Source organism: Tachysurus vachellii, chromosome 6, assembly GCF_030014155.1.
Source record: "Tachysurus vachellii isolate PV-2020 chromosome 6, HZAU_Pvac_v1, whole genome shotgun sequence".
Lineage (NCBI taxonomy): Eukaryota > Metazoa > Chordata > Actinopteri > Siluriformes > Bagridae > Tachysurus > Tachysurus vachellii.
Genome location: NC_083465.1, coordinates 3,067,635 through 3,092,634, shown reverse-complemented (window position 1 = coordinate 3,092,634; position 25,000 = coordinate 3,067,635). Strand labels below are relative to the sequence as shown.

General features: G+C 42.5%; 2 protein-coding genes across 2 annotated transcripts in view; both read left to right on the top strand.

The window, feature by feature from the left end:
- maco1b (macoilin 1b) overlaps positions 1-8,705 on the top strand; it is a 15,695-nt gene extending 6,990 nt beyond the window's left edge. Inside the window, exons 4-11 of the mRNA XM_060871761.1 lie at positions 190-313; positions 1,566-1,744; positions 2,481-3,045; positions 3,642-3,800; positions 3,969-4,151; positions 5,568-5,688; positions 5,801-5,975; positions 6,514-8,705. Of these exons, the coding sequence (XP_060727744.1) occupies positions 190-313; positions 1,566-1,744; positions 2,481-3,045; positions 3,642-3,800; positions 3,969-4,151; positions 5,568-5,688; positions 5,801-5,975; positions 6,514-6,716 (1,709 nt within the window). The 3' untranslated portion in view covers positions 6,717-8,705. The remainder of the gene's footprint in view (positions 1-189; positions 314-1,565; positions 1,745-2,480; positions 3,046-3,641; positions 3,801-3,968; positions 4,152-5,567; positions 5,689-5,800; positions 5,976-6,513) is intronic.
- Positions 8,706-11,040: 2,335 nt separating this feature from the next.
- Positions 11,041-25,000, top strand: part of ldlrap1b (low density lipoprotein receptor adaptor protein 1b) — a 24,283-nt gene continuing 10,323 nt past the window's right edge. The window contains exons 1-5 of the mRNA XM_060871760.1: positions 11,041-11,304; positions 21,726-21,868; positions 23,066-23,178; positions 23,919-24,033; positions 24,411-24,483. Coding sequence (XP_060727743.1) covers positions 11,220-11,304; positions 21,726-21,868; positions 23,066-23,178; positions 23,919-24,033; positions 24,411-24,483 — 529 coding nt within the window. The 5' untranslated portion in view covers positions 11,041-11,219. The remainder of the gene's footprint in view (positions 11,305-21,725; positions 21,869-23,065; positions 23,179-23,918; positions 24,034-24,410; positions 24,484-25,000) is intronic.

Sequence of the window (25,000 nt, the reverse complement as noted above, 5' to 3'; positions counted from 1 at the left end):
CCAGATATTGTAAAAAAAAAAACGTATTTAAGATTTTAAAAACTGTCTTGTTTACAGCTGATGGTTGTAATACCGAATACCGTGTGTGTGTGTGTGCTGTGAGTATTATAAGAGATGGTACTGCTCTGATCAGGTAGATTAAAGAACACTCATGTTATATAAATGGTCTTGATCTTCCTGTGTGTACAGAAAGAGGTGTCTGCCTCCCCACCGTGTCCCTGTGGATCCTCTTCGTTTATATCGAGGCAGCGATACGATTCAAAGATCTGAAGGACTTCCACGTGGATTTGTGTCGTCCCTTCGCAGCGCACTGGTAAGAATCCGGTCAGGGATCCGAGTCCGTCAGAGCGACACGCCTCGTTTCCGTTTTCGACAATGACTTCACCGTGCCGCCTCTTGACGTCCGTGTCATCTGTTTGTATTCGGAAAGTGGTGCGATTTTCGAGGAATGTCTCACCAAGTAGCAAAGACAAAGAGCAGGCAGATATAAACATGATTCACACTTATGTAACGTAAAAGTTAACCGGCTGTAGCTTCTTCACCGGGCCCGAGATGACGGCAGGATGGCATCCGATCTCTCCTATAAGCCTAACCCTCTAACTCTAACCCACACCGTGTGCAACAACACGTCGTTCGGCCTGAAACACGCGTGGTGATTTTTACCGTATCAGCAAATGAACAAGAGATTGTAGTTAGCGTTGACGGTGAGACGGGAGTGTGAGACAGGAAGTGTCTTATTAGCTTAAAAACTCCCTTTTTAAGCCAAATTTACATCACATACAGTATAACAACACAAAGCATGTAGTGAAGGTGAAGAGGAAATGTTGCTAGTGCAGAGACCTGACTGTGGAAAGTCCAGAGAAGTAACAACTCCTTTAAGAACTGAAACTGGAATAATGATGTTTTTTTTCAAATGACTTGTGTTCATTGTGATCCTCCTCTGTCTCTCTCTCTCTCGCTCTCTCTCTCGCTCTCTCTCTCTCTCTGTCTCTCTCTCTGTCTCTCTCTCTGTCTCTCTCTCTGTCTCTCTCTCTGTCTCTCTCTCTCTCTCTCTCTCTCTATCTCTCTCTCTCTCTGTCTCTCTCTCTCTCTCTCTCTCTCTCTCTCTCTGTCTCTCTCTCTCTCTCTCTCTCTCTCTCTCTCTCTCTCTCTCTCTCTCTCTCTCTCTCTGTCTCTCTCTCTGTCTCTCGCTCTGTCTCTCTCTCTGTTTCTCGCTCTCTCTCTCTGTCTCTCTCTCTCTGTCTCTCGCTCTCTGTCTCTCTGTCTGTCTCTCTGTCTCTCTCTCTGTCTCTCGCTCTCTGTCTCTCGCTCTCTGTCTCTCTCTCTGTCTCTCTCTCTGTCTCTCTCTCTCTCTCTCTCTCTCACACTCTGTGTCTGTCTCTCTCTCTCTCTCTCTCTCTCTCTCTCTCTCTCTCACACTCTGTCGCTCTCTCTCTGTCGCTCTCTCTCTGTCGCTCTCTCTCTGTCGCTCTCTCTCCCTCTCTCTCTCTCCCTCTCTCTCTCTCTCTCTCTCTCTCTCTCTGTCTCCTGTTCAGTTTTTAATCCATCTCTCCGTCTCTCTGTAGTATTGGGTACCCGGTGGTGACGCTGGGCTTCGGCTTTAAGAGCTACGTGAGCTACAAGATGCGTCTACGCAAGCAGAAGGAGGTGCAGAAGGAGAACGAGTTCTACATGCAGCTCCTCCAGCAGGCCCTGCCGCCAGAACAACAAATGCTACAGAAACAAGAGAGAGAGGCAGAGGAGGGTAAGCAATAAACCTGATCATTAGGGACCCTGAATTTTTAGTTTCTTGGATATAAGCTTTTTTTTGGTGAATAGATAGTATAGTTGTGTGTGTATAAAGAATATATTTTAGAGAAGGATTAAACTATCTTTGTAGGGCTTTCCCTGTGCGAGATTAATTTATATTTGTAGAAATAAAGTCACTACACTGTCATATATTTTATGCTCATTAAATGCCAGTACCAAAGAGCAGAAGGGGAATCATCCTAAAAATCGAGACGTCATTTAAAAGGTTATATTGGCAACGGAGAGAAGTTGTTATTGTCTGTACAATAAGGTATAAGACGTGGATCAAATGCTTTTTTTTTTTTTTTTTTTACTTCTCTTAGGTACTATTTTATTTTTTTTTGGTAGTGGATTTAACAGTTGTGTAAATTGTCACAAAGCAGTTCAACAGAAATGCGGATGTAAATTTAGACGCCCAATGAGGAAGCCAGAGGTGATGCATGAGGGAAAGATCCCTAAGATGATATAAGGAAGAAACCTTGAACAGGACAGTATAAAAAGGGAACCTGAGCTCTTTGGTGATAGAGGGATGGTTGGATTATGATTCGTTATAGAGGTGTAATAGTCCTGGGAGGAGCACAGCACAGGGATGGCTTTATGATAACCGCAGCATGAATTCTCTTTCCTCCACAGTTTTTGATCTCGTTGTCGTTTACTGGTTTCAATCTTAACTCTTCTCTCTCCGAAACCAGTGGCTAAAAACGCACACGACGCCGACTCACCCCCCGCAGCTCAGAACGGCTCCGCCGGAGGCAAGAAGCCAGCATCGAATACTTTACCAGAGCTGGAGTACCGCGAGAAAGAGCGAGGCAAGGGCGAGTCTAAGAAACAGCATAATCAGAACCAGAACCATCACAGCAGCATCCTGCCTGTAGCGGACTATAATAAAGCACAGGAGCTGGAGTACATGGAGAATAATGTGAACAGCAAGAGACTGAGCAGCTCCGAGCTGCTGGGCAGCACCGAGAACCTGCTCCTGAAGGAGGACACCTCTTCGTCGTCGTGCTCGTCCTCATCCTCGAATTCCACCTCCTCGAAAAATCACAAAAACGCCAGCGTAGGCGGAGGTGTCGGGGGTAACTCGTCGCCCCGCGGCCACGGGACGGCTAATGGCAGCGTGCCTTCCTCGACAGCACCTCCTTCTTCATCTGGGAAGGGTGAGAAGAAGCAGAAGTGCGGAGGGAAAGGGGGGCACCGAGATCCGACAGAGAACTGCATCCCCAATAACCAGCTCGGCAAGCCTGAGGCGCTGGTCAGGTAAAACACACAAACGCTCGCGTCCGTCCTTAATGATAGGCTGATTCTCATTATACACATAGCGATGATCGCTATGAATGTTTCACTGTAATGGTTAGTCTTTAAGTAGCCTGCATTAGCATACCTTTTATCCTGTTAGTCCGTTCGGTCCACTTCCTGATCGGACGTTGCGGTCATTCGTCTTCCAGCAGTCGTTCTCCTCCTGGAGTCGTACTTATTAAGGCTGTGTTCACTGTAGTCACACTGCAGTACGGTTCATGGCTAGTAGTCTGTGATAGGTATGTTATGTATCCAAACAAACAGCAGCTGGGAGTAAATACAGCGGGTGTGTGAAAGCACACTTAGGCTTTTATTGCTATTTCTAAGTGTGTGACACGGCATGAGGAGACAAGACAGAACATGACCTGCTAGTGCAGGACATGACATCACGGTATGCAGGGGTAGATATCTCATCGATAAAAGGCGGCCAGTAAGCCAAGTTTAGCTAAGCTTATCCTTTTATTTAAGGAATTCAGACCTCAAATACAATGGAATAATCTTAATATTGTAACTTTGCTCTGTTCTCTCTCTCTCTCTGTCACTTGCTCCTCCCTCAGGCTGGAGCAGGACGTGAAGAAGCTGAAGGCTGAGCTGCAGGCGAGCAGGCAGACAGAGCAGGACCTGCGTTGCCAGCTGGGATCCCTGGGCACGTCGGAACGCAGCGTCCGCTCTGAACTCAGCCAGCTCCGCCAGGACAACGAGCTGCTGCAGAACAAGTGAGAAAAATATCACCACTGCTTTGAGTGTGTGTGTGTGTGTGTGTGTGTGTGTGTGTGTGTGTGTGTGTGTGTGTGTGTGTGTGTGTGTTTTTTGTGTATGTTTTCCACCTGCTTACATGCATTCATTCAGATATTTAACGGTTGTATTTTACACGTGCGTTTTAGGCTCCATAATGCCGTGCAGGCTAAACAAAAGGATAAGCAGATGCTGGGGCAGCTGGAGAAGCGCCTGAAGGCGGAGCAGGAAGCACGAGCGGCTGCAGAGAGGCAACTGGCAGAGGAAAAGAAACGGAAGAAGCTGGAGGAAGCCACAGCAGCCAGAGCCGTAGCCCTCGCAGCTGCATCCAGGTACGCATCAAACTTATTCTTTATCGTTTATTCTGTGTCTTTCAGCTGGAGTATAATGAGCTTCACGTGTTTCTGTACGAAATGAGTGATCTGTCGCTGGCACTTATCATACTACTGAGGAGAGGGAAAATCTGAGCCCTTGCTGGGGTGGGATGGGGCTTCTTGGCTGTGTTCTGATTATTAATGCCTCGTTCTATTTTATTTGGCGGTTATGAAAATAATTTGCTTGAGATTGTAATGGTGGTAAAATATTATTTTAAGTCCTTGCCTTCATTGGTTCATTATTCATCTACATTTGTATAATTCCCAGTAAGTGAATGTCTGACGTGTTTAAAGGTGGGGTCTCCGTTGTTTGAGAAACGCTGCAGAAAACTGAGTCGGGACGACAAACCAAACAAAAATCAAAACAAAATGTAGCCAATGAGCAGAAAGGGGCGGGACTTGTCAGTATGCGGCAGAAAGAGTGTTCAGTGCGCATGTGTGACATTAGCATAAAGCGGTTTTAACATTGACATGGAGGATAAAAACAAAGAAAGAAAGCGAAGAAAGGCTTACGATAAGGTAAGAAGTAGGACGTGTTAATATAGGATCAGCTTTCCAGCGCTGGAGAGAACTGAAGGAGCAGGAAGTTGGTCACAGATTGGAGTTTCCTGAGTCAATAACTCCTGAGCTAAACGCTGTTACTACACAAATAACACCTCTTTTCTATCGTAGTAATGTAGAGACGCAGCTACAACCGTGTTTTGTGTAGTAACAGTGTTTAGCTCAGGAGTTATTGACTCGGGAAACTCCAATCTGTGAATATTCGAGTATATATAATAACTTTTTTCCTTCTCGATAGGTGAGTAACGTTGGTTTTGCTTTGTTACACAGAACTAATATATGCCTTTGTCCTTTACATGATTATGCTTGTGTGTCATTTTTGCTTGTTTGTTTATCTGCAATCGTATTGTTCTTCCCTTCAGCTATGATAAAGACACGTTTCTTTCCATTAGTTGCCTGGGTTACGTATGTATGTGTGGGTCCGGGGTGGGGTCCTTTTGAGTTAGGGGCGTGTTTGTTTTGGTGATTTCAAATGTCAACATTGGCTTTCAAACAACGGAGACCCCACCTTTAAGGGTGTCATAAGTTTACAGAAGCAAAGTTCTGAATTAAACCAGTAATTTATTTATTCTGATTCTGACAGATCTCCAGTGTTTGTTTGTTTTAAACGGTTTTGATCAACAAGGCACATAGTCATCAGGAGGTTTGAGGCCGGAGTTAATTTCGTGCCTGACTTCTTTAATACCTTTGATACATTCCAGTCCAATTATTTCGTGCCCTTCTGGTCGCAGTGCCTCCGCCTGAGCCGCCGCTAATCTGCCTCGACGTGTCCGTCTCTCAAAGGTCTGTCTCTTTGTTTTGTGCATTTTTCAGAGGTGAGTGCACAGAATCTCTAAGGAGGAGGATCTCCGAGTTGGAGACGGAGTGTAAGAAACTCACGCTGGACATTAAAGTCAAAGAGGACTTGATTCGTGAGCTCGAGCTCAAAGTCCAGGTGAGTACGAGCACGAAGGTTCACACGGATCCCAAAAACTGTAAACCTGACAATGAAAAACATGAAAAATCCTTGAAGCGTCGTTTTAATTTTGATGCTCTGTTCTTCTTAGGAGCTGCATAAATATAAAGAGAACGAGAAGGACACCGAGGTATTGATGTCTGCGCTGTCAGCCATGCAGGATAAGACCCAGCACTTGGAGAACAGCTTAAGTGCAGAGACCAGAATCAAACTGGACCTTTTCTCTGCCCTCGGAGACGCCAAAAGACAGCTGGAAATCGCACAAGGTTCGCACACTGGTGTAAAAAATAAATAAATAAAGACGGACAAAGTTTAGGTTTACCTTTTTATTTCTCTCCCACAAAGTTAGTAAGACGACGTTACAGACTGCTGAAACGAGAGGCTCCTTTTCATGAAATAAGCTTCTTGCTGAAAAAGTCACCATATCAGGAATTTATGCACGTTTTTATGTGGAGGTTCCACTATACTAGTTGACGCTTTTCCTAGAGAAACGAGGAACTATTAGAAGATAAATACACACCTGTGGTTTGCCTTGCAGCTGGAGTTACTGTCTGACGTGTGCAGTTTATGTAGCACCGTAGTAGATCTTAAGCACGTGGTTGGATAAAGGATAAGAGCAGCTACGTGGATGTCCTCATGGCACCATTTTCTAACAGTTACTAAAGTGAAAAAGTCAGCATTTGATATCGAACATTACTTGTTACCCGTAACGTATCGATAAGGATTAAAATAGGAATTTGGATGGAAATACGCTGTGTAATCTGACCCAGAGCCCTGATCCATGTTCCTTTTTCCATCCTCCAGGTCAGATCCTGCAGAAAGATCAGGAGATCAAAGATCTGAAACAGAAGATTGCCGAGGTGATGGCGGTCATGCCCAGCATCGCTTACTCAACAGATACCAGCAACATGAACCCAGTCACCCCGCACTACTCCTCCAAGTTCATGGACACCAGTCCTTCTGGCCTGGACCCCAACGCATCCGTCTATCAGCCCATGAAAAAATGAATGCCTGTGCCAGCTCACCATGCCATCCATCTCTCTCTCACTCTCTCTCTCTCTCTCTCTCTCTCTCTCTCTCTCTCTCTCTCTCTCTCGTTTTCTTTTTCTTCTCAGGCCCAGACCTGACCCCTCTTCAAAAATGTTTGGGGACTTCATTTTTGTTGTTGTTTTTTCTTCTACTGCTATTTCTGGCCTGGTCAGAAGGATGTCGTATTGTGTGACTGTGTTTGTTGTAGTAAAAAAAAAAAAAAAAAAAAAAAAAAAATTTTAAGGGACATCACCCTCTTGAGTAGGAATCTGCTGTTGTTGGATTTTTTTTTTTTCTTGTAAAAGTCTAGAAACCTCACAGACGTTGGCGTGCATTTTTTTTTTTTCTTCGTCTTTTGTGCAAAAAAAAAAAAAAAGGCTCACACTTTTCTTGTACATTTATTATTGGCCTTAAAACTTTTTTTTTTTTTTTTTTTTTTTTGGAAAGGAGGGGACAAAGTCTTGGATTGACAGCATTAGCTCTTAAATTTTTTTTTTTTAAATCCAGAAAAAGGATGATTAAAACGTCCTCTCTGATTAAATCACTTGCCCCTTTAATAATGTTAAATTAATTCTGTGGTCATATTACAGTGTGTTTAAAAAAAAAAAAAGTGATGGAACTGTTTAAGATTTCAAAAAGCACCCAGCCGTCAGAAACCCCAGTGCCTTTAGATAGTACCGTGTTGGTGAATCTGGAAGATTTAGTCCCCTGCAGTTTTTTGAGCCTCCTTTTTTTTTTTTTTTTTCTTTAATAACAGTTTCCCAATCAGCTCTGAAGTCCCGACAGCACCTACCCTCCGACGAATTCGAATTCGGCCTGGGATGCTTGTTTACGCCTCTTTAATCGCCCTGAGTTGCACTGTTGTTTAAATAATGCTTGAATAGTATCTTAGAAAAGGGGGTAAAAGTGCGTGCAGCGTACATAGAGTCTGAGCGTGTCCCGGATTATTCCAGATTATTTCACTATCCAGGCAATTCTGTGCCTGGCAGACGCTAAACTTTAGTCCAGTGCCAAGTAGCTAGGGCCGTGATTTAGTTTTAAAGTGATGTGCTGCAGAGGCAGAAGCAGCTAACAACCGTCAAGTGTATTTTCAATAGTTCAGTGTCTTGGTAGCGAAGAGCTGTTTGGTGTTGCCACACGATGGCGTTATTCTGCATAGGAAAGTATTTGGTTCTCAGTATTGCAGAGTTCACAACCTGCTAAGGACACAAGTGTTGAGGAAAGCCATGCTGTCGTCTTTCCCAAGACCCCGCCATCGCCTTGTTTTCGACTTTTCCAGTACATTAATCCGAGTTCTTCGTTCTTGGAGAAATTCGGCCCGGTTTGAATATCAGGTGTTCGTTTGGAAAGGTCACAATTTTCTGTGGATAGAAAAATAAATAAATAAATAAATAAATAAATAAATAAAGCACTTAGTGAGGATTTTCTCTGGGATAATCCCTGGGATAACTGCGACATCATCAGTGCTGTAAATGAAGCTGGAACCTTCATCCTGTGATGATGAGATGATGATTGTAACATTACAGAATGTTCTAGTGTGGTTTAACGTGTTAGAAAAAGTGTCTTGAGAAAGAAAGGCTTCTGATTTATTTGATTTAAGTCAGATGTTTCTATTGCTCTGGTGAGTCCTACGTGGTGTTCTAGTGATCAGCGATGGTTATTGTTTTCTATTGTATTCTTTTTTTATTTCTTTTTTTTTTTTTTCTTTTTTTTTTTTTGTATTTTTGAGTGTGTGTGTGTGTGTTTAAATTATGGACAGTTTGAACGTTAACGTTTGCCTATGGTGAAGTTAACCGGTCTGAAGACGACAAAAATGACAAAAGAAAATTTCAAGTGAAAAGAAGAAAGCACTTGTTTGCGTTCTTTGCCCTGTCACCTCTCTCTAGCTTTCTTTCTTCATACCTTACCGTGGCTGCATTCTCACTCTGTGAGGTTTTCAAGGAATAAAAGGTTTTTTTTTTCTGGCATCTCAGTAGTCTTTGTGTTTTCTGCTCTGTGTAACTAGTAAAGATGGAAGGTTTGTTTTTGTGGCTCTGGTCTCAAACGGAGGTCACGATAATGCCTGCTAACCGCTAGATGGTGGGAGACAAAAATAAATATCAGACCTGCTGACTTTCATTCATGCAGTTAATTGGGAGCAAGCAAAGGAACGTTTAATAGATGCTTTTAATCACAGTGTGTCTTGCAAGTGAGGCAGGAGCTAGTGTGTGCTGTATTAATCACACCTCGAGAGCAGACTCCTGCATCTCATTCTCTGTCTCTCTCTTTCTCTCTGACAAATTTGAAGATGTGTGCTGGAAGAACTGCAGCAGTTAGTCATAAATAATAAACAAGCCAAAACCTGGATAGAAGAGACTCCAGTGTCAGAGAAAGCTGTGACGTATAAGAGATAGACTGAGCTTTTTCAGATCAAACTATAACGCTTCATGTTTGAGGTTGAAAGACAAATGATTCCTGGACTAAAACCTTCCATCAGCACCTTCACATGTTCTCTGGCTTGTATTTTAGGGGAACTCCTAAGCTGTTGTGAAATACTAGCTTTCTCTTTTCTTACCTTGTTCTGTTGTGTTTTGTTAAACGTGTAACTTGTAAGAAAACGCTATAATCACTCTGATCTCTTATAACGAACCTTTCAGATAATTATTATTCTATTAGGTGTGAATAACAGCTTTATATTCGGCTGCCTTGTTTGCGTGTGTGTGTGTGTGTGTGTGTGTGTGTGTGTGTGTATACCCACAGCCTGGCAGGTCTATTTATAAATGACATTTTTGCACTAAGCTACACTTAATTGAGTGTCTGGGGAAATGTATTGTCAATGATAATCCTGAAGCATGTTTTTTTATACTTTAAAAATATTTCTCCACTTTCTATATCTTTCCTCTCTCTCTCTCTCTCTCTCTCTCTCTCTTTCTTTCTCTCTCTTTCAATAGCTGAAATTTAAAAGCTTCATTTACTGCAGAACGTCCAGTGTGTCAATTATTTTTGTCAACATGTATTTTGGAACGAAACATTTTCATCAACTTGTTGTGTCGCGGCGTACCCCAGATGCGGTTTCGTGAAAACGTTTCCTCAGGAGAATCTCAGAAGAAAGCTCGACGTGAATTTGAGCAGAGTCACCAGCTCGGGAATGCAGAAGGACTGGATTCCTCCTGCGTTACTCTAACGATGGACCCGAGCTGAAACTCAATGACTTCTTCTTAAAGGTTATTTCTCTCTTAAGGCTCGGGTGGGTTTTCGTCCTCCTGGACACCTGTGATCTGTCACTTCACTTACAGCAACCCACTGATCGAGACACACATGGGTCTCTTTCTGGTACGAATTTTGTCCTCTGTCTTTCTTTGGGTTTTTGGATTAGTTTGGGGTTACGGTCAAGTGGAGGGAAGACTTCTGCTCATCTCAGTGGATGAATATTTTTTGAAGTGCCATTTGATCTCAAGTCCTGATGTGAATATTAATATACTCTGGGGAGAGGGATTTATAGCTGGATCGTTTCTTTTCAGTTCTGGTATTTGTAAAGTCTCGTCTCTAGAGTGATGCGATGACCATGATGTTTTTTTTTTTTTGTTTGTTTGTTTTTTTTTTTTAATTACCAGTTGAATTTAAAGCACGTAAATAATTTCACAAGATTTATAACACGGTCGTTATTATTTACGACATGCAATCTTATTTTTAAATCTTACTTTGCAATATTGAGGATGGCCACAAAGTCAGAGGAAACAAATCTCATGACTATCATACAGACTATATAATACAATCCATATTAAAAAAGGAAAAGCAAATGCGTCAAATTAATGTTGAAAATTCTCGAGGAAAGAAGCCAAACAATAATACGTTCATTACCCTGGTTTCATTTTATCAGCAATATGCATATATAAATTAATTCATTATTTCAGTTAAATTAACGTACGTGATGTTTAAAGGTTTCATCGATCGATTGTATTGGCTCTGCGAACAGAAATCGATGGCTCGTTAGCTAGACGGCTGGCTAGATTACTGGGATTTGGTCTGATGAGCTTTCATGTTTCATATATAAGTCATAAAACAGATGAAGGAGAAATGGATCTGATGATGAGTTAAAAACAGATGGTTCATCTATATATAAACACTATGAGACTGATGTTTGTCTAGTTTGATGTGTGGCCCAGAACTAACTCTTCTTGATGATGGTGCAATATGAAAACTGATTTAATAGATCAAATTTACAAATGTATAAATTTTACATATATATGTATAGTATGTTTCAGCCTCATTAACATATTAAGCACCGCCCACGTCTCTAGCGTCATCACGTCACCTTGGTTATTTGCATATTGAGCACCGCCCTGTGTGGTGAGCATGTTAGTTTATCCAGGCTGGATTCGCTTCAAAAAAGGGCAGGAAAACAGTCCGGCCGGGGCAGAGAGAGGAGGAAGAAGGAGTTTGTCGGCTGAGGAAAAGAAGACGAGTGCGGGATCCTGTCCTCCCGAGCAGGGCGACACGTTATGGACGCTTTAAAATCGGCGGGCCGGGCGATTATCCGGAGCCCCAGCATTGCCAAGCAGTCGTGGGCTTCAGGGAGACATAAAAGTGAGTTTAGATCCGAGAACAAACGTGATATTAACGTGTCCTGGTGAGCAGAGTGACCAGCGGGGTGTTTGTGTAAAGTGTGTGTGAAAAGTTTCCGGTCCCTGTTTCCTTCCTTACGCTTCTGTCAGATTTGTGAGAATTAAACAAACAAACTAACAAACAAACAAATGAACACTAGGACAGAACTGTAATTATTAGTATTATTAGTATTATTATTATTATTATTAACCTTAAAGTCGGTTTATTAGGTTATGAAAACTCGGCTAAAAGAACAGAATGATTGATATTATTGTGGTTGTAGTGACAGAAACTTGTGTTTGTTACATTGTTATGACAGACACCTGAGGTAAGTTAGCATTGTGGCTAACTGACGTCAGGGGGCCACGCGCACACGGCTTTACTAGCGCGTAGGGAGAAATCTACGGTTTCTGGTTAGAAACACTGCGAATATACAGATAAATACCTTCCTACAGCTCAAACGAGCAGCCACGGTTGACGCTAACGTGACGTTTCGGTTGACACGACGGTGTTAAGGTTGCTGTGAATCCCTGATCTTCACTAATCACGTCAGATGTCACTAATGGGGATGAGTTTGTGACACTGTTCCCTGAATCCCACACACTTCCTCTCTAGTTGTGCTTTGTTTTTGTTTTGTTTTTCCACGTCATCTCGCCACGTCAGCGAAGACACAGAAAAGTCTCTTTCTCGTGTGTGTGCGTGTGTGTGCGTGTGTGTGTGAGAGAGAGAGAGTGCGCGTGTGTGTAAGAGAGAGAGAGTGTGCGTGAGTGTGTGCGTGCGTGTGTCTATGTGTGTGTGAGAGAGTGTGTGTGTGTGTGTGTGTGTGAGTGCGTGCGTGTGTGTTTGCGTGTGTGTGCACTTATCCAGAAGTCTGAGCCTTATTTATCCATCTTATAGCCCTGTGATGTAAATAACAGCTTTGTATTCTGCTGCCTCGTTTGCACTTATTTATTTATTTATTTATTTTTTATAAGTAATGAGGTTTTTCCACATTCTGATGTTTGAAGTGAGCTTTGTTGACCTGTAGCCAACGCTGTGAGCACCCATGCTGATTTGACGTCGCTTACCGAACCCAGAGGTACCTGGTGTTCTGGGTTCTACGACTAGGAATTCACAAGTCAGGCTTAGTCATTCTCTCCACACGCTTGTGATGAGTCGATTGAACATTCTCTCAACTTGCATAACCAGCAGTTATGAACAAACCCCCCCCAAAATATGTCACTTGTCGAGTTAACAAGTAACCAGAAAGCTCAAAGTCCTCATTTCTGAAGACCACCTTATGTCTGGAAACATTTCAGCCTTACTTCTGGGTGTTAATTATCACCATTGTTAGAGTCTCATGAGAAACGTGTCAAATATACAGGTCCATTCTGCATCGGTGAGATTTGCCTCGCAAGGAAAACTAGTGTCAGATCGATACCTCCTATATCAACACCTTCTGACCACTTCATCAGCACTCTAGCCCAACTCCTGCATTGTAGCTCAGACTGAACACCAGGAACACCATGGCAGGATGAGTTAATTAGCTTCGCTGTCCTGCTTACTCACTGTGGAATTTTGTAATCCATGGATGACAGACACAACACATCGGTGTTGCTAGGCAATGTGCTTTGTCCTTCAGAGCAGTACAATGATTGTACTGAGGCGAGAGGTGGGAAAGCGTGCATTATTATTTCAACATGCTATATTTTTATAATCCTTGTATCTCCACTCCGGCTCTCAGCCATCCGTCATGAGGACGAAGGTAACGATGTGGAACTGCTGGGTCGATACGGCCGTGGTAGCCGGCTTGAAATACAACGCCGTCCCACAGGATTCAGTTATGGCTTTGATCTTGATGTGTGTGTGTGTGTGTGTTCACACTACGAACAGAGATGCATTGCTTTAGTCATGCTGCAGCAGCCTTTCACAGAAAAATCCCCACCGTGCCAGGAGCTTAGCTGCCTGCCGTCTCTTTTGTTTGACTTTGTAAAGAGCAACACGACGGGTCCTTCGACTGCGCGGCCTGTTGCCAGCACGTGTGCCTCTTTTGGGTGCTATCTGATATTTCCAGTTACTTTCTTTAGCGGTTATTGCTTTCCGCTGATGAAAGAGGTTTGCTCATTGGGTATCAAAACAGGTTGTAGAACGTGCTCGGTGAAAACGATGGATTCTTCCTCGTGTATTAAGACGTCAGTAATAAGATGTCTGTGTAGCTTACTAACACACCATAGAGCATTGTTATATTACACTTGTAACATACAAACTGGACCAGAATATTTCCCATAACCCCGTTTTTTTTAAACTTCATTTGAATTGAATTACTTCTAAAACAAATACAAACGTTTATATGCGACCCTGGATTGATCATTTCTGTGATCGTGACCAATGGAAGGACTTCCTTTTTTCTAGACAGTGTGCTGAAATCAAATTCTTTACAAATCCACAGTTGCATGCTTTTCTGGACATGTTTTGACTCGTCCGATCTTTATAGCAGCACTGCTGTGGTTTTATACGGTAGCAATGTACTTTATCCCCTTCATCAGTACCACAGCATTGCCCTAAACTGGATATTTTTGGATATTTTTCACCCTAGCACAGGCACAGAGGTGTAAAATCCTGTATCTTATACACCTGATATATCATTTCTGTGTGACTGCACTGTATTAACTGTCTCATGATTGACCTGTTTCCTGTGCAGGAAGCAGGACGCGTGTTTGTTGAGATTGTTTGTGGTCATCCGGCTGACAGCAGCTTTGCAGCGTCCCGTAGCACTCCGGCATGATTCGGTTTGCTCTAACAGGAAATATTCCACCACAAAAGTTTCCTCAGCTTTGTTGTCATTTCAGCTGAGAATGACTTTATAGATCACAGCAGTGTATGAGTCTAGAACAGACTGGGTGCTAGCTAACGTATAGATCTAGCCGGTCAGTTAGCTGCCGTTTTTGAAAAGGATTGCGACTTCTTGCTCAAGTGCCTCATTAAGAAGCTCTTTTCCATAAATAAACATTCAGAGTCATGTGGGATTTTTTTAACAATTCAACCCAGCGCTCTTTCTTTTCAAAAAGGTGTCTGTTTTCCTCATCGTGCAATTTTTAGGAACTCGATTTAACTGATAAACGTTTGGTAAACTGATATCGTTTGGAAACAATACATTAACCGAATGAATTAAATTAGGAAACTTTATATCATTTGTTTCAGAAACTCGAGTGGGGAAAAAATCACCTCCTAATTTTTTTCTTTTCCGTCACGTTTTCCTGGTTGCCAGGATTCTGGTTTCCATCAGCTGCCAGATTTCTGGTTTCTCCACCATACTGAAGGCACAGGTCATTAGCACGAATGTGAAACCTGCTGTAGCATCGCGACTCTGACAGGTTGGCACTTCCAGGCTTGTCAGCAGGACCCTAAATTGCGTGGTACACTGTCTTACCCCTTATTATAATTTTTTTGGTTCGGGCCGTGGCCTTTCAGCTTCTTGAGCTGTGGAGACGTATTTACCGTCACTTCGCACTTATGCTGTAGTGCTGTAGGTTAATCCGTGGAGCTCAAATTCACTGGTTCAGATTCACTGGTTTCACAATCACAATTTATATTCTCTCAGGATTATGTGTGAGGAAATAAGTAAGACAGTAAGAATGTTTCGTCATTGTTGTTAGTCGTCCTGTGAAGTTTTTGATTTCCTTTATGAACATTCAAATAAACCATAAGAATAAACAATCTAGAAAACAAATCCAGTCACTTTCAACCAAGACTTTCTTTAACATTTCCCGTTGGTCTCGGCGCTTTATTTCATTCTTAGATTCTTGTTCTAATGACTGCCAGATCATGGGATTTTCTGCATCTGTTGTGATGGAACCACAGTGTTTTTAGTAACTCACCCCCTTAAAAACATGAACTTTGAGGTTTTGTATTTTTTTTTTTTGCAAAACAAATGACACGATTCGCCAGAAGTGGTTTGCGATACTCATGTCTAATTGCACAACTGTTTGGTCATGTGGACGCCAGTTCTTGAGTAATCTGTCTGCAGTGAGCAGGGCGGACTAGAGCACCTATCCCGTATTTAAACAGTTAAGGGGCAACTCAGTATTGAGCAGAAGAGCTTGAGCTTGAATCCCAAAACCACCAGTCTGCTACTTCTGAGCCCCTGAGCTGAGTCGTCTCTCTGAGTAACCCAATGCCACTGCGGTGTGTTCTGGAAGATTCTGGCCCACCATTCTGTACAACATCTACACTAAATTTCCCATGAATAAGACTTGGAGTTAAATCGGTCAGTCAGGAAAGAAGCGCTTGCTCATTTTGTTTTTAGGAGCCAAGAGTGAAAGTTTTTTCCCGCTCTTGTTATTCTCAGGAATGAAGACTCAACATCGACCAGCCTACAAAACGAACACCAGAAGCAGTAAACACAACACAGAGATTTTAGTAAAACTCATTAGAACCCACAAAGCCGTAGCACGCCGTCTCCTCTTCTCTTGCGCTGTGGTTTTTATGGAGCTAGCTTTTAGTTTAAAACCTGATCCCAACCTTTACCCTGTTAGCCGTGTTTTTGGCGTCTCAGGAACTGTTATGACTCAGATAACTTTTTCAGTGTTTGTGATTATCGCTATCATTGTGACGTATGGAACGCTTATGAACATACGAAGTGTTTTTGTTTTTTGTTTTTTTCCTGCTGGTATTTCTCGTCATCCACCTAGATTTCTGCTGGAGTCATTATATTGCTAAATTTATAGTCTATTATTCTCGATTTCTTTGTGGTTTCCAGCTGCACTCTCAATTTATGATCTGCTGGCAAGATCTTCAGTACTTCAGAACTTTAAATCCACATGTTTTGTGTGTGTGTGTGTGTGTGTGTGTGTGTGTCTGTGTGTGGAGTGGGAGTGCGGTTTTCAGGGTAAAGGAGAGATTTCAGACCGGAGGAACGCCGTTTCTCTGAACGATCTCTACTGATCATATTAAGCTTTCTATTTTGGAAGATATCGTACAGTCCACAATTGGCTAAAGTGCTGAAGTTGGAGACTGGTCAGTTTTAGAGCTGTAAATGACTTTACTGATTTAAAGTGCACAGTGTGATTTGATTTCCTTTTGAAATAAAGGACAAAACAAGGGCCGGACTTTTTAATGCCACTCTCATCAGTAAAACCCATCAGTAGTTCTGTTTTTTCTTTTTTGCCTTGAACAAATTGTTCACCTGGGACTGTTTAGAGCAGCTCTCCATCCTTCAAATCCCATTAAAAGCAGCAGGATATTTATAGGAGGCTTTCCGCAGGTCCTGCGAGCGGATCAGCTTTTCCAAGCCGATTGTCCAGAAGAACACGGCACTGAGAATAGCTCCACCTGCAAGAGATGCTTTATTATTTCTGTGGTATCAGCTACGGCACCTAGACTTGTACTACACAAGCGCTGCGCAAATGAATAGAAAATAATGATGTAATTGTTGATGTGGTGATCTTTGTACCTGACCTGACATCGACTTGTGCAATGTAAGACAATTCATTGAAATCGTTGCACGGAGAGCAAGAAGAACACAAAGGAGTGATGTCATCAGAACGGGACTTTGAGACGGTATTTCAGGAAATGCAATTAACATTTTGATGCTTTGGGAATCAGGTTTCAGAAAAAGCTTTTTTCTAAGAGACGAGAAATAAAATTACTGCAAGACTGGATGGAATCTAAAGCACAGACTTTAACACGAGCGCCCGAATCACAGTTAATGTTTCCATCCTGAAACTCAGCACATGTTGCACAGCAGCTACACACATTAATATTAAAGGTTTTTGAGGAAGCCTGAATTATTTATCTGGACTAACGCATGCATAAAGAGGCCCTTTAAGTACGCTGCAAATCTGCGGGTTTTAAATATGTTGTTCGTGGTTGTAACTAGGGCAGAGATGGAGTAAGAGGAAAACATGGCTGCTTTCACACCATGCTCTTTAAAACCGCTCTGTAGCCTCCGTTAGGGCAGACACACGAACTGTGAGTGTGAAACTGCTAGTGTTACAGGTCACAAGTGTGTTACAGGTCACAAGTTTTACCATCTCAGAAATTAACTCAAAATCTATCTGCGGCATGGACTTTGCTTTTTCTCCATATTACAGCAGATGTTCTGCAAATTTTAAGCTGAGACACGTTTTGTGACGTCTTCAGAGCGACGGGTTCAGCCGAGGCCCTCTTCAATTCGCGCGTGTCGACCGAATACAAATGACACAGAAAGTCATTACATGTGTCTTCACTAGTCAGAATTTAAAAGAAGCATCCTGTACTTGAAAATTTACCAATTCATATAGTTTCTGGATGGGGGGATGGATTCTTGGTTGAGTGGATGGGCGGTTGGATGGGTGGATGGATAGGTGGATGGATGGGTGGAGGTGTGGATGTATAGGTGGATGGGTGGGTGGATGGATGTGTGGTTGGATATATAGGTGGATGGAGGTGTGGATGTATGGGTGGTTGGATGGGTGTAGGTGTGGATGTTTGGGTGGTTGGATAGATGGGTGGGTGATTAGATGTGTGGGTGGGTGGGTGGATGGGTGGGTGGTTGGATGTATGGGTGGATGTATAGGTGGATGGGTGGGTGGATGGGTGGAGGTGTGGATGTATGGATGGTTGGATAGATGGGTGGGTGATTAGATGGGTGGATGGGTGGAGGTGTGGATGTATGGATGGTTGGATAGATGGGTGGGTGATTAGATAGATGGATGGGTGGATGGTTTGATGGGAGTTTTGGTATATGGATGGATAGATAGATAGACAGATAGAAGTGTAAAAGTCTGCAGGGTTCAGTCCTGACTTTGAAGACTGATCCGAATACTGGAGTCATACAGACTCTATCTCTAAAGAACTAGCGTGGGATTAAATGTTGTATCAGTCGTGCGTATATTTACTTCTGTTTGAAATATTGCAGCGTTTGAGAAACTGTCGAGGGAGCTATGGTTTCTAGCCGATCATTCATCTTGCGAAATGGAAATAAAAACGTTTATGTAATGTTTAATTACAAGTCGCCGTGTATTTTAACAGTTTAGATGTAATGTTGTGGAACAGCAGAGAGATAAAATGACTTCTCGTTCTCACTTAGGATACAGCTGTGATAAACACTCCTTCTCTCTCTCTCTCTCCCTCCCTCTCTCTCTCTCTCTCTCCCTCCCTCTCTCTCTCCGTCTCTCTCTCATAGTTCTCTGTCACTGGGAAACACAGCGCTAACCCCTGAGACTACTTCATATCTCCTTCATATCTCAAATCCTAAACTGCAAAAAATCTAATGAGTGTTTGATTGTAAAAACATTGTAAAAAAATTTATTCTTATATTCCTATAAGAAAAAAATAATAAATCCGTAAATACATGAGGTTGAGGTTGATCTTAGAAGTACTTATCCCATACGCAGGGAAATGAGCATGCCTGAAGGAGATAGTAATACAAGAGCGTGTGTGTGTGTGTGTGTGTGTGTGTGTGTGTGTGTGTGTGTGTGTGTGTGTGTGTGTGTGTGTGTGTGTGTGTGTGTGTGTGTGTGTGTGTGTGCACGGTATCGAGTTGTACCGAGCTGAAAGTAGCATTGTGTGTGGAGTGGTTAGAAGACCGAGATATGCAGGTGGGCCGATTGCCACACACAATGCCCCATTCACCATCTGCCATCGTTCCTGCCGCTCGGCCATCTTCTCGTCTGTCACTCGCTCTCTCGGTTTCCCTGCTCCACTTGTTATTTCTCTCTTTCTAAGACGCTCCACTCGTTCGGCCCTTCTCTTCTTTCTGTGGTCGCTGACCTCTTGTGTGGATTCGGGAGAAGTCGAGTTTCACTTCCGCCTCTTCTGGCAGTCTGATTCCATCAGAAGTGGGATGTTCATTCCTGTGCGACTCAAAACAAGGTCTCAGATTTTGTAGCCACAGTCTAGTTAGAGCAGTGGTCTGGATTTTAATAAAATTATTTGTTTGCTGTTTTGATCTCTATTGTTGGATCTGTCTCTCTCTCTCTCTTTCTTTCTCTCTCTCTCTCTCTCTCTCTCTTTCTTTCTCTCTCTCTCTCTCTCAGCAGCAGAAGCAGTGTGCAGTAATTGCCTCACACTCCTGATGACCTCTCCATGCTTTGTTTCATATAAACACACATCACACACTGACCATGTACTTGTCCAGCGATCTTTTTATTTGTGATGGAGTGTGAAATGCAGTTAGTGGGCCACCGCTGTGACTTCTTCACGTAGTGTCTGTATGGTGTGTGGGTGTGTATTCTTGAGTAGGATTTCTTCCATAGACTAATTTCCTCAGCTCTGACAGCCAACAGGTTTGTGTGTATGTGTGTGTGCGTGTGTGTGTGTGTGTGTGTGTCCTCAGGGATTTAAGGAAAACACCTGCTCCTCTCCACCTGCCTTCTCCGGGTTTGAAATTTGTACGTGCGTGTGTGTCTTCATCTGACCTGTTGACTTATACACACCCACTGAGATAAAAAAAAAAAAAATAAAGCATTACTCAGAGCAGCAGGAAGTCCAGGCTGTTGTTTGGCCTTCTCGATTTTTGCTGTGATTCCTCTCACTCGGCTCACTGACTCAGAAGGACCTCACGTCCACTAACATGCCCTCAGTTACACATGATGGCACTCCACCTTGCATGCGCAAACACATGCATACACTCTCACACACAGAGAGAGAGAGAGAGCACTTGTATTTCCCACCTGATCCTGGCTTTCAGGGCCGCCACAGGGGGAGACTTTGATGTGTGAGGATGAGTCTGGGGTAAAGGAAACAGCTAAATCCTGTGAATTATCTCCGTTCTCTTTCTTGCCATCCGGTCGGTCTTTGATCTTGATGCTTAAACGGATGAATGAGAAATGAACGTTTGAGAGCGAAAGAGTGTACATCAGACCTCTAAAGCTCAATTAAGAGAAAATTCCATAAATCAGGAAATTGAATGACATCATCAGATCGTACAGACTCCGGTAGTGTTGGAGCTATGCAGCAATCGTAATCTCAGTCTTTCCTGAAAACCTGCTCATCTCAATAGTATTAGTAATAATAATAATAACAAGAGGAGAAATGGGATTATAAATAAGAGTATGTTGGCTCTGTAATGGTCAGGGTAGGTATAGATTTACTTTCAAACCTTTTATTTATATACTTATACATATATCTTATATAATGCTTATGTCTTATTGATCATTTGGCTTGTTTTATTGATGCGTCGCTCGGTTTGGCTTCATTCAGAGTTAATTTGGCGGTGATGGTTGTGAAAGTAGAGATCAAATCCCAGGACTGAGGCACTGCTGAGGCATAACATCTGTCCTCTCTGGGGACCAACACCCTTTCCTTGGCTATTCCTTTATATTAGTTATAGAGAAATGATGGAACACAGGATGAAGAAACCCAGGATGAACTATATTCAAGATAATTCAAGTGACTAATTGTAGCTGTGTCGTAACCCAGCTGTCGTTTTTATATTTTTATATATATATATATATATATATATAATATAAAATGCAAGTCATGATTTTAAGAGGGTAGGGTTACATTTTTTTACGATTTTCCTTTCTTTCTTTTTTTTCCCCCTCCAGCCTTATCAGTAGTGGGATTTTAGAATGTTATTCAGTGGACCAAAGAGCACTGAATTATAGAGAAGGGGCTGATTGGCGTCAAGTCTTTGACCTTGTTTTGGCCCGAAGTGATTCTGCTCATTAGAGCAAAGCGGAGAGGGGGAAAAGACAGCGAGAAAAGGCAATGTTCCTTCAATTATTTTTTTTTTTCTTGCTGAGCAGAAATACCTCATGAGCCGCACCGTAGACGGTTCGTACCCCGGGTTAGAATAACGACTATGTGTCCTTGTTTTGTTATTTACTTAATAAATCAAATATACAGAATCATTCCTGGATGAATTCTGTTCTTTTTATTCAGCAAAAATGGAGTGATGATTTGACACTACGTTTATTGTTGTCCTTATGACATCATGGCTGTGAACTGCATTTTATATAAGCTAGAATTCTAGACCATAACTCATAACGCACCTGGAATAAAGTTCACGTTTCTGCGTTCAGCTGCTCGTCACGGAGGATGGAGCGTAGGGAGCGGGGAACCGCAGCACGGCGCTTTGTGTCTTTTGTAAACGTCTGAGGTTCAATGAGGTCTTTGTGGAATCAAAATGGGATTGTGCTGGAAGAGAAGTGCTGATTGAAGTGCGTGCACGTGCGTTGTTTCGTATGTAGATGGTTTTGCTTGTCTTGCACATCGGAGCTTCAGTGGTTAGAATTGCAGATTTCACGATCTGATTTGTTGTGCTGCTGGATTTTATTTCATCCTGGAAGGAGATGACAATAATATATAAAAGTAAAAAAATATATATAAATATATACCATATACCAATTTTGTGTCTCTTTGTGGCAGGATCTGTTTGTGTCACCAATTTAAATGATTTGAAATGCATTAAACTTTAAATGTTTTTGTGGTTTCCACAGAGCTCCCAGAGAACTGGACGGACACGCGCGAGACTCTGCTGGAGGGAATGGTGTTCCAGCTGAAGTATCTTGGCGTCACGCTGGTCGAGCAGCCGAAAGGAGAGGAGCTGTCAGCCGCCGCAGTCAAGAGGATTGTTGCCACGGTGAGATCCCTATGGAAATTACACCTGATCTCACAAAATGCCCAAAGAGGGCTGCCTTGAGGCTACGGGGCAGAGCTTTAAGGGTAAAGATCACAATCGTGTCAGAATCAGGCACAGAAAACAGATACAATCATTTTGAACAAAAAAACAATGTTTTCATAATTATTGGCACCCCAATATGTGGTGAAGTCGCTTTTTTTATTAATATACATGAATTAAATAAATCAATTTAAATATGATCACATCTCCTGTATTTGGATTGTGCAGTGTAACAAGTGTAATAATAATAATAATAATAATACAGATTTTATGGATAGTTACGTTTGTTGGAGGAAATGTGTCTGAGTATCTTTTACAATCGTTTTGAATGGAAATTTCGAATGTTTTCTCACAAAGGTGCCAATAATTCTGACTCCAGCAGTTTGTCAATCAGGTTTTGTTCTTTCCCTTCTGTGTCATACACAGTGGCTTGTTTAGTAGTGAAAGTGTACAGTCCAGATCAAACAGCGTTAATGTGTTAAAATAGCCACAACCTTTTCACACACACATCCTGACAACAGGAATGTGCAGTTATATTAAACACACCTGTCTCTCTGTCTCACCATGTCTGTCTCTCTGCCTGCTTCCCTCTTATTTGTTTGTCTTTTTCCCTCTTCTTTTTCTGTCTGTCTCTCTCTCTCTCTTCTCTCTATCTCTCTCTCTCTCTCTCTCTCTCTCTCTCTGTCTCTCTCTCCCTCTCCCTCTCTGTCTCTCTCTCTCTCTCTCTCTCTCTATCTGTCTCTCTCTCTCTCTGTCTCTCTCTCTCTCTCTCTCTCTCTCTCTCTCTCTCTCTCTCTCTCTGTCTCTCTCTCTCTCTCTCTCTCTCTCCCTCTCCCTCTCTGTCTCTCTCTCTCTCTCTCTCTCTCTCTCTCTCTCTCTCTCTCTCTATCTGTCTCTCTCTCTCTCTGTCTCTCTCTCTCTCTCTCTCTCTCTCTCTCTCTCTCTCTCTCTCTCTCTCTCTCTCTCTGTCTCTCTCTCTCTCTCTCTCTCTCTCTCTCTCTCTCTCTCTCTCTCTCCCTCTCCCTCTCTGTCTCTCTCTCTCTCTCCCTCTCCCTCTCTGTCTCTCTCTCTCTCTCTCTCTCTCTCTCTCTCTCTGTCTCTCTCTCTGTCTCTCTCTCTCTCTCTCTCTCTCTCTCTCTCTCTCTCTCTCTCTCTCAGGCCAAAGCCAGTGGGAAGAAGCTGCAAAAGGTCATACTGAAGGTTTCTCCGAGAGGAATCATCCTGTACGACAGCGCCTCAAATCAGCTCATAGAAAACGTCTCCATTTACAGGTCAGACTGCTGATGTGTTTCCTTTCCCTCCATATTGCACAAGCAGCTGTTTTTTTTTCTGTCTCCCAGGCGCTGCGTCTCATTCTCATGTTCGGCTAAAACCAGCTATTTGAAACTAGAACAGGTTTCTTTTTTTAATCCAGAATTTTACAGAACGCTCCCATCTACCGTCTAATGGACACGACTTACACTAATAATATATACTTTTGCCCGCGGGTACTGTGTAGTGCTGTAATATATGGTTTGGAAGGTAGACAGCAGCGTTCTTGGGTTTTGTTTTAAAAACCAGTCCACCAGATCGGGGGCGGTTACTGGATGAAGAAGAGAGACGTTTGGTCTCCGGTGACGTTATAGTGCACAGACAGGACAAAACACAGCTGCGCCTATGATGTCAAGTCATCTTCTGCTCTAAGGATGTAACTCAATACAAATACTTTATTCAGTTAGAAAATGTAATAAACAGATACAAATTGAAGTCAATGTTTTTTTTTGGTTCACCTACTTGTGAATATAAATCTAAGTAGTGATACAGATACAGACAGCGGCATGGTGTTTTGTTTAACTGGGTGCGGAACTGGGAGCCTGTGGGGTTGTAAAACATAGTTGGATTTAAAAGCCTAGGAGGCCAAGATCTTTATTTATTTATCACAGCACGGCTTTGACTCTGCTCCTGTGGCTCTGGCTGCGATTTCATCCACTCGTCTTCGTTTAACTCATAGATTTTACGCTCCTTTCCGCAGGATCTCTTACTGCACTGCTGATAAGATGCACGACAAAGTGTTCGCCTACATCGCTCAGAGCCAACGCAATGAGACACTCGAGTGCCATGCCTTCCTCTGCGCCAAAAAGAAAGTGGTGAGTTTCATGGATCTTTTTTTTTTTCTTCCTTTCCTCGTCTTCTTGGCTGACGTGGACACATACTTGGGTCTCCCTAGAGGCATGACGGCGGGGACACTCCCTGCCTTTCCTTCCCCCACCTCATTTTGAGACCAAGAAAGGCGAATGGAATGAGATGGATGGGGAAGAACGGAGATGTGAGCTAGACAGATAGACAGAGAATGACGGAGACAAACAGACACAGTTGAATTTTAATTCCAAGATGTTTTTCACAATGGATATCTTCACAAATCTGTTTTAAGTGAAACAAACAGCTAACATATTGAAGTGTATTAACGGTCTTCCTCTATTTCTTCCTCTTTCTCCATCTTTCTCTCTTTCTCTCTCTCTCTTAGGCACAGGCGGTGACGTTAACAGTAGCGCAGGCCTTTAAAGTAGCCTTTGAGTTTTGGCAAAACGCCAAGGAAGGTATGATCTCCTTTATTTCTTTCATTGTCGTCTGTTTGGCGGCGGCTTGTGTTTTATATTTGTTGTTGTTTTTTTCTTTATGACTTTTACCTCATCTATGCTTTGTCCTTTTTTACTGTTATAAATATTGGAAAAGACGTTATCTGTAACCAGCTAGTCGTTTGCGTGTGAACGGTCGTTTATGTTTTCTTTTTCTATCTCCACCCCCATTTCCTGTATTTTCTGTATTTAATGAACTGAAAAACAATGGGAATCTGGCTCTGAGCCCAGTCTGTACGTGTGTGTGTGTTACATGTGACCAATTTTACACCATTCACTGATTATAGGATTTCTGTGGATTTAGAGGTTTATATACTGGGACACAGTTATCTTCTGATTATTTTTTTAATACTAAACAATATCTAGTTAAATATGTATTAGATAAAATATTCAACACAGGCCACGCCTCCTTCACAGAGGCCATGCCTTTTCTACTTTACCTGACGTGCAGAGGCCACTCCCACTTTCATGAGACAAA